Source organism: Xyrauchen texanus, chromosome 21 (assembly GCF_025860055.1).
Source record: "Xyrauchen texanus isolate HMW12.3.18 chromosome 21, RBS_HiC_50CHRs, whole genome shotgun sequence".
NCBI classification, from domain to species: Eukaryota; Metazoa; Chordata; class Actinopteri; order Cypriniformes; family Catostomidae; genus Xyrauchen; species Xyrauchen texanus.
The window spans coordinates 11,518,241-11,528,188 of NC_068296.1; the positions used below are offsets into that span (position 1 = coordinate 11,518,241).

At 37.3% G+C, this 9,948-nt stretch overlaps 1 protein-coding gene across 1 annotated transcript in view; it reads left to right on the forward strand.

The window, feature by feature from the left end:
• The window catches only part of LOC127661657 (protein phosphatase 1 regulatory subunit 37-like), a 62,982-nt gene extending 53,877 nt beyond the window's left edge, over positions 1-9,105 (forward strand). Inside the window, exons 11-13 of the mRNA XM_052152470.1 lie at positions 1,067-2,723; positions 5,384-5,485; positions 5,617-9,105. Of these exons, the coding sequence (XP_052008430.1) occupies positions 1,067-2,723; positions 5,384-5,472 (1,746 nt within the window). The 3' untranslated portion in view covers positions 5,473-5,485; positions 5,617-9,105. The remainder of the gene's footprint in view (positions 1-1,066; positions 2,724-5,383; positions 5,486-5,616) is intronic.
• The last annotated feature ends 843 nt before the right edge of the window (positions 9,106-9,948 follow it).

Consider the following 9,948-nt stretch of genomic DNA (forward strand, 5'->3'; position numbering starts at 1 on the left):
ATAAAGTCATTATAATGCGAGATTAAACTTAATGAGTTTTTTCTCGAAACACAACGACTTTATTCTCGATATTTAATGAGTTTATTCTCAAGATTGTATTTCGACTTTTTTCTCGAAATTTAACGACTTTAACCTCGCATTATAATGACTTTAATCTCGAGATGGCTTTATTTTTTTTTATTATTGCTTGGCCCTAATCCTCTTCCGTAAGAACAGGATTCAGTACTTTTACACTACTGCTTTTTTTTTTTTTTACACACTATACAGTATATGAGATAGATTGAGGAATACTAAAGAGGTGTGGGCACAACTCAAAGAATGAATGAGGTACAGGGGTTGAAATGAGGTCCTAGGTCACTAAAGACCTGAGGTATGGATTTAAGGGTTGAAGGCAGAAATTTGAAGATTATAATTTTATAAAAGCACGTACATTCATTCTTCTGTTAAAACCTGTGTATTATTTGAGCTGTAAAGTTGTTTATTATGGTTATTTTAGGGTTTAAGTTGTGACATCATCATGTTAACTCTCATATTATTTATGCGTTGTGGCTATACTTTTGAAACGGTGAGTCTTAAATAGTGAGTTTTTGCAGATTAGCCCCATTACGTCCATTGTAAGTGCCTCACTGTACTTTTTTTAATTTTTTTTATCGTAATCAACATTATGCCACAAATGCTGTCAATTGAGCTTAATTTATACAAAGGAATCTAGAATATTCCTTTAAGTTGTTTTAGTAAAAATATATGTACATAGGTAAATATTGCTGTTAATAACTATATGTTGTTATATTGGTGAGTATAAATAAAAATTATTAAATGTTATTCTTCCTTGTGTTCATTTAGTGATAAGTATTAACTATTTCAAACCTAATGTGCTACAATTGGCTGTATTTGGTTGAAATCACCCTTTAAAGCAATTTCAGAGCAAATACATAAATGTCGAGAAATTGAATATGTCTTTATAGCCCAGCCCAGATATAAAGTTACTTACTCTAATAGCTTTGGCCCTGCATCTGTGGCCTTTCACAGTAAATAATTGCTGTGTCTTTCTCTCCCCTTCTCTCAGGTGAAGATATTTATTGAGACACAGCGTGCCCTGCTGACAGACATTCAGAATGGCTGCAAGAGGAACTTCATCTTGGCCAAAGAGAAGGAAGAGATTGAGCAAAAGATGAGGCATTCAGCCTCTATGGCAGAAATCATCATAGAGGATCAAGCTCAGGATGATGAAGATGAGGACCACTCTGCATCTGCTGACAAGGGAGAGGATGAACCCACTTCCAGTCAGAAAGACACATCAGAGGAGGGAGATGAGGAGGAATCATTTGAGAACCAAGAGATCAAAGATCAAAAAACGATAGTGCAAGACGACTCTGACTCGGACACTGACGATGAGGATATAGCTGAAGCGGTAAATGCTTCTGCAAAGACCATGTCACCAATATTGATTCCATCATCAGCTTCTGCAGTAAATGCATCTCCAATTGCCTGTAAGCCCACATCCCCTACACCTCCTCCCCTTGCATCTCCAGCTATTTCAGGGATTACGGTGACTGATGCCATCGTTGCTCCTGGAACACCACCATCCACTGGCTGGTGCTTCTCTGTGTCCAGCCCTGGCAGAGGACACAAGATATTTATGGTGACACGAGTGGAGAGCCCTCCAGAACAGCAACAGCTGACTGAATTGCCTAGAAGCATCCAGGAGAAGGCAGCAGAGAGCCAAACTAATATAGCTGCACCTAAAGATCCTTCAAACGCACCTTCACAGCTGCCTGAGCAGAAATCAAGCAATCCTTCTATTGGCCTTAATGGAACGGAGACACCAACGATGGTCCAGCAGTTCTCTGAAAAACAGCCGTCGCCAGTGCAGTCAAACATGGGCAAACCTGAGTCACTACAGCCAGCACGGACACAACCAGCAGAGTCTGATCTCACTACATTAACCACACATGAACTACATGCAGCAACAACACCAGGGCAGGCCCCCACTGAGCGACTCAACTACAACGACAAGACATTGACGCCTTTATTTTCTGTGGATAAGCAGGAAAATGTGCAAGAACACACTCATTCAGAAAAGGTTTTATCTGAGCATCAAGCTTCAATATCAGAAAGCACACAAGAGTCTAAGATTGTGAGCTCAGAGCAACAGGCTACAGCAGAAACATCAACACCAAAGCAGTCTTTAGAAATCCAGAGAGACTCTGTCCTTGCAAATCAGTCTCACGTAGGGCAACAATTAACGAACATGCAAAGATTGCATGAGCAGGACCAAACAGCGTCCTCTTGTGCTGAACAGAAATGGGAAACATGTAGTGATCACAATGGCCAAGAATCTGGTCCCTCCCAAACAGAGCCATTGGTTTCAGGACAATCATGGGAGGAGATGCCAAACCTAGAGACTGAATCCACATCTATTGCAGATGTGCAGCAGGGCAGTAATGAGGAGGAACAAGTGCAATACAAAAAGCAGCAACAGACTGCTCATGTTCAGCCTTCACTAGAGGTCACTGAAACTCATGGCTTTCTAGAGGCAGAAGGCTGTATTATTCCAGCAAACGTGGAAAAGCGTTTTCTCGAGGAAAGCTTCACAGAAGATGCAGATGGACTTCTCACTGTGACCACAGGGGCAGCACTGCCCAATGGGCTAAAGCCAGATTTTGCCTTTCACCTGCTCGAATCAGATGGGCCCATACCAGCTAGCTGCATTATGGAGCATGGTGAGTTATCGTCTGTGCCAACAGTTTCACTGTTGGATGAGTACTACATATTCCCTTTCACCTATAAAATGCGTATTTGGAATTAGTCGACCAATATATTGCAGAATATACATTTTCCCCTTTGGCCATTTAGTTTTAAAAGCCGTGACATGTCTGAGACATATAAATAACAAATCAGTTTGTTTTGTTGTTACGAGCCATTGTTTTTTTTATAAACGGTACAGTGGCTCACCAGACACACATGAGCTCATGTTTAAAGTGCTTGCACGTTTAATTCTCCCACTCTCCCCTCAACAATTCCCTGTAATTTATGACTGTTTAATCTAATTATTAAAAGGTAGATAGTATTCAAACGTCTAACATATACCGTCTGAAAATATGCAGATATCTCATTTTAAACGAAATGAGAAAATTTCAAAGATTTAATTCACAAACCACACAAACATTCCTGTGACGCCACTGATCTATAATATACAACTGGATTGCTGACTCAGTGGTAAACTGGCAACAAGAGGTGAAGCCACCGGAAGTGTTTGAGCGACCATATTGGTATGCCCCAACTGCCATAGAGCCACAATGACTGATAGCCAAAACAGCCACCATTTCACCATCTCCAACCTCCAGATACGGCAGTTGCATTTCATCCCCTAGTGACAATCGTGATTAACTTTTAATTTGCTTTGTTATGGATAGTATTTGTTGCAAGGTAGAATACATTTCAGTGCTTATCAGTGCAGCACAACATAAATCATAAATACAATTTTGATTTTTATCAAACTTATGGACGATTCACAATTTTAGATTTTTGTACTTTTGAATGTACTCCAACATGATTCAAACTGTATGTCCTTTATTAGAATGCAAGGCAACCTGGTTAGAGAAATCAAAGTTCTTTTCATTATAGGAAACAAAGGTATGCAAGAAAAATGTACAAATGCACCTCAGGGGGAAGTTGTCGACAGAGTGTAAATGTAAAATGAATTAAAATTGAATAATCCCAGATGTATAAAAAATAATTAAATAAGAAAACTGCAAAATAATTCTTAGCCAGTGTAGGTATTAATTTGATCTAAACCAAGTCTATCTAGAAATGATCAAGTTTATCTAGTAAGTACTCATTGTAAATCAAACAATTTGTGTTTATATTCATTAACCCTTGCCGATAGAGATGCGCCCTTTAGTGTTTTACCCTGAGCAGTGCAGCAATTTGAAATTATTTATCATTACAATTCAACTAGCAAAATTTGTCAAAACGATCGCTTGTCAAATGTAGGCTATAGATGCAGTACACTTGAAACACATCACAGAACAAAGCAATATCTGTTATAACTATAACTATCTGAATCATCATGATTTATCATGATGAGCAAAGTATCAAATTTGCGTCACGCATACTGTGCAGGTTCCAATCAGCAACGTAGAACCCCGAATTATACTTTAGCCTAAAGTAGCAAAAGTTGCTATTTCTGATGACAACGTGTCCCTTGCCCTGGACATCCTCTTTTTCTAACCTTAAAAAAGTCCAACCAGGATTTCTTTGTTGGAAAAAATTCCCCGCAATTATATATGGAAGATGTTTTTGGGCTGTACAGGCAGATATCAGTAACAGTAAAATCAGTAACTAAATATCTGATGTTAACACAATAAAATTAGAAGATTTCCTATTAAGGCAGTAAGCAGACTCGAATGTTTGGACATAAAAATACAGTGGCTTAGTGGCTTCAGTGTTATGATGTTGTCAGCAATCCAGTTCTATATAATAGATCAGTGTGTGAAGCATATATTTCTGTGTAGTTTTCAAAGATCTTTCTCTGAAGCATGTGTTACATCAGTCTGTGTCCCTCTGAATCAGAAATGGTGCATGATGGTCAGTCCATGACACTCAAAGCAGGCTAGTAAAGCTGGATGTGGTCAGGAGATTACTGATCTCACTGGATCCGCACAAGAAAATGAGAGAGAAACTTTGTTCAAAGTGCTTAAAGCTGCTATATGTAAGATTGACAACAAGTGTTTGAAATGGTACTGCAGTCCAAAATCAAAATATTGGAGAGTCGTCTGCCCCGCCCCAGACTCGAAGCTCATGCGGGTTGCTAGACTGTTTAGCCAACTGCAAATTAGCCAACTCAGCATCCGTTTTAAAGGATTTCTGGGCTTTATGCTGTCTCCATCTTCCAAAGGCATCTCCAATATTTATCCTTGTTTTACTACACCTCTGGTCATGTAGCATTGTGGCAGCCATACTGGCTGTAGCATTGTTATCGGGGAAGCCATTATTTCAACTTAGCATGTTTCCTAATTCTCCAATGACATATTATGGTCATTTTATGATTTAGTACAGTAAAAATATTACATATAGCACCTTTAAAGTGGCAAAAATATTCAGTCTTATTCTGGGTTTTCATCATACTCTACAGAAATTGGATACCTGATTGATTTGTTTAAAAAACAGACATATAATAAAATATCATAGGTCATCACAATATTATATTTCAGACTTGATTTTGAGTTCAAATAGATGCATTGTTTTGGTTGATAATTCAGATTTATAAGTTTGCGCTATCTTGCCGTCTTGGACACGAAAATTGCCTGTGAACATTTTAACATGCAGAGTATGATGCTCTGTGATAAAAGGTGTGTTAATTATCATGTGTACATGTTAGTGAGCGTGACCGCAGAGCTGAGGTGTGGGCAGAATTTAGAGGAGCTACTTCTTGATGCCAGTCTGGACACCAGCAGAGATGCACATTAATGCTGGAACCAAGGTAATGTGCCTTTTTTTTAAAAGCCAATGATATTTTAAATTATAAAGTTGTGAAGGATTTTTTGGAACAATGATAAAACCAAATAATTCTTTATAAGTGAACCCTTCTCTGTTTTTTTTTTTCTTTCTCAGGGTACACACGTGCAGTTAAAACAAGGACCGGTTTGTTCTGACCACTTGGAATTTGCTCAAAGTCCTTGGGTCCTGTTTTCTTTCTGTCTGTCTTTCTCGTATCATTTCCCAAAATGTTTCAATACTTTGCATCGACTCACATCACACTTCCATCACAGAAAACGTGCCCTCCCTCAAATATCCACCCCTAACATGATCGAAAAGATATTGTCATTCTCCTGAAATTAGGGTTATCTCATTTGTGCATTGTGGTCAAAAAACAAGTTGAAACAATCAACATTTATGTAATAATGAGACATTAAAGCTTTCCTCTCCCCTGTCACCATGTTTATTCAGTGATGTTCTTTCAAAACATGCAGTTACCAAAGACACACATGCAGAGACACTCGCTAACCGGCGACCTCTTCTTGTCCACCCGATTAAGCTGTCTACTTGGGCACATCACTCACTGCTGCCCCAAATAGACTGGATGTCATAATGCAGTAGAAAGACTGACCTGCTCAGACTACTGCAACAACTTGAACTTTGTGTGGGAAAATTTCATCGGTTTAGGTTTTCAGACCTCACTGATCAGGCAGGACTTGTTTAGTTTGAGTGTGTGCCATTGCATGTGAATGTGTGTTCATCAAAGATTATTGGTGGCTCATTAACAAAAAAGACTTCTACCAAAGTGACACGCATCCACTTTTCATTTTGTCCTGCTGCTTGTGTCCTGCTCAGGAATTGTTGTTTCTGTTTTCAGCAATGGGCGAGACTCTGATCTGTCAAAACACATTGGTATCCACTCCCACTCTGATCTCAACAGGTTCCCTCCATGACCCAGCACTTTTGAAGCCTCTAAAGCATTTTGAAACCTGCTTGAATATCTGGAAGTGGAACAATTGACATCTGCCTAGGCTGAAAAATTGTTTATCTTGAGTGAGTCATCTGAAGGATCCAGATGATTCAGACTACTTCATCCTTCGCTGAAGAAACACAACATGAAAGTTTAAAATGAATAAAATGTAAAATGTTTCACTCTCTCTTGCTTTCTCTCTTGCACAGATACAGTCTTCCATCGGTATTACCCTCTTTGTCAACATACCTGAAGACTCATGATACGTTTGCCTTTAAACCTCTGCTCTTTATTCTGGCTGATTTGCTGAATCAGTTTGTATTTATTTTAAAATCCTCTATTGTTTTTTTTGTTTTTTTTCTCCCCACTTCCTTGTATTCCCCATCTTTTTGAAGCTGTTTTTGTGGGATTCCCCATTTGGTGTATATTTTCAGATTCTATAATGAGCAAATATTAAGATTAAAGTTTTTCCTATTTTGATTGTTGCGGGTTGGGGGAAAGGGCTGGGCCCTGTTGATTTATATTCAAGGGGATGGAGCTCTGGGGAAAAACTAATGTAAATCAAGAGTGTGTTTTGAGGGTGAAGGCAGTAGGAATGCTGGACCTCAAGACTTTATGAAGACAACACTACAGTTGTGAAGCTACTGATGCTGGGGACACTAGAGACTAACTTAACCTCGAGTGAAAGACCAGTTCACCGACCTAAGATGGGATTTTTGGGACAAATTGAAAGGTTGTGATATCAAAGGAAAGTGATAATTGTAGTACTTGCGACATTCCAGGGTCTATGGTTGGTGTTTTTTGGTCTCTCTCTCTCTCTCTCTCTCTCTCTCTTTTCAATGTCTGGTTGATGTTGACTTTGAAAAGAAACATATATCTACCAGGTTTCATCAAGTTCCAGATAATCTTTGCCTCTACATTCAGATTGTCTTTAACCTTGAAATCAACAATTACGTGCAGCCCCCAACCCAATGTTTGTTACGCTTGATTTTTAGTAATTTTTATAATTACCTGTTAAATTAATCAAATTGTTCTGGTAAACAAAAAGAGATGTGTATGGCTTTTTCCCTCTCAAATAAATGCATGTAATGACAAAAATAGGATGTCTGGCAATTATTTCTATAAAATTGTTTGCCTATTAAGTATTTAGCATTCATACTTAACATTGATTTGTTATACCAATTAAGATCAAGAAATTATTTAAAAAGTATCATATCATCTATCTATCTGTCATGTAACGTGTCTGTGAGAGAGAGAGCGCGAGAGGACTAAATAAGGAGAATTGAACTGTGTTTTGGGGTTTATATAAAAGAAATCCACACTTCAGGTGGTCTGGTATGCTTACACACCCTGAGATGCATGCTAAAACATTTCTGCCCCAGGAGTGCAATATGCTCAAGATTATCAAGCTTCTGGTGGATGCCAAGCCCCCAGGATATTATATAGCCTTCAGAGACAACAGCATGACTGCTGTGTGCATTTTTTTTTTATTTCCCTTTTTGATTTGTAACCAGTTATTCTAGTTAATGAAAACTGAAACTAATCCTAAATAAAAAAAAAAAATTGTTAGAAAAAACAAACTAAGCTGAAATAATTTTTCAAACTCTAAAACTAAAATAAAATTTTTATCAAATTAATTTTAGTTTTTGATATTCTAGAGTGAATATGGGCAAAGTGCGACACTTCTGAAATATTTTCCATTTGTTGATAATTCTGATCCAAACATGTAACCTAACATTACCCTTGAAGAAAGTTTAGGATGTCTTCTATTTTAGTCAAAAGTAAAAATGAAATAATGCTTAATACTGGGGAAGTGGTAACTTTGAAAAGTGGTCCAAACATCAACTGCAGCCTGAAACTGAACCTTTTTTTGATAGGAAGTTTAGATTGAATGCATTTAGCTGCATAGAGAGCGATAGGTTGCTCCCTATTTAGTGAATGACTTAACCTTTAGTGTGACGTCTGTCTGCACTGGTCTCAGAAAAGTTTGAAATGCACCTTATTGCTCATATAAAGCATCTGGAAGCAACATTTGTCAGCTTTTGGATGAACCCACTGATTCTGAATGTGATAATACACAGTAAATAAAAGATTTCTGAAGACAAAATGTGCTAAAGTACACATCAGTGTACATTGTGTTTCACGATAAATAGCTCCAAAAAAAAAAAAAAAAAGTACATAAGATGAAACTAGGGACTAAGTCTTTTTTTACTCAAACAGGTAAATAAGAAATTAAGTTTCTTTTATCAGATGTTGTTTTGTTGCAGTTTCTCCCAAAGATAAACTCAGATGTGGTCAGCACTATATTGTTTTGAGACATGACGCCGTGTGTTGAAAGTTTAATTCTTTACTGACAGCCCAGACTCTCCTGAACTAAGACCAGTCAATTTAAATTAATTTAAATTATGCGTACCATACAGCAAAGTAAAAATACAACATCCACACATGTGTACACGGGGTTGCACATGGATACAGTAAAAGAGGGTTCGAGAATAAAATAATACATATACTGCTGCTGTAGATGTCTTGAGGTATATTGAGTTTTTTACTAACGTGAGAGGTCGCCTGAGTTTAGATATTTGAATAAAAACAGTGAAATTCAGCTTAATTTAAAATAATCTTGATGTATATTTTTAGGTAATGTACAAACACATTTATTTTATTTGAATTAGATGTAAATTGTCCTTTAAGGCTATTTGATCACTTGAAATATGTGAATTCGATTGCAGTAGCAAATACATATTTAAATCATTTTTAATAAAATGTACTTTTAACCAACTGGTCCCGCAGTAATTTAGTGGATGTATGAAGTCATTTCCCCTCAAGTTCACACAGGTGTCCCATATGTAGTTAATCACATTAACTATGGACAATGTTCCACGTTTTGACAGTCAGAAAGTTTGTCTTATGAACAGTATATCTATTGCTTTATAATTTAAAACCTTAAACTTTTTTTTGTGAAATGTTGTGTTTGAAAAGTGTGCTTGTGCTATCTAAAATAAAAAAATTAATCAAAACAACGCTCCGATATTATTTATTTCCACACAAATGATGTTGCTCCATCAGGATTCAATAAAAATAAATGTATTTTTTTCAATCTTGATACACTTTGTGACCATAAAAAAGCATGTTTTCCTTAAGCTGTGCCTTTAGCCTGGTTTATAGGGTACTGTAAGTGTCCAAAAATCATTTTGGGGCTACTGTAAATTCCTACTCTATAATGCAAGTGTTTTTTGTTTGATAGAATTGATTTTAATTTCCCCACCTAAAAGCTATTTGGCCACTGTACTTCGGGGAGTCCTATACTTTATAGAAGGGATTTTTGTGGTATTTGATTCTTGGTTCTTAACATTATAAGTCTACTTTAAAAGAAGTCCCCTTATAATCCGCACTCTCTCTTACATAACCACAGGAAGACCTCATATGAGAAGGACTGACAGCCCCCCAGTCAGTATATGTAATAACTATTTCACAAACTGATTTTACAGCGGAATGAG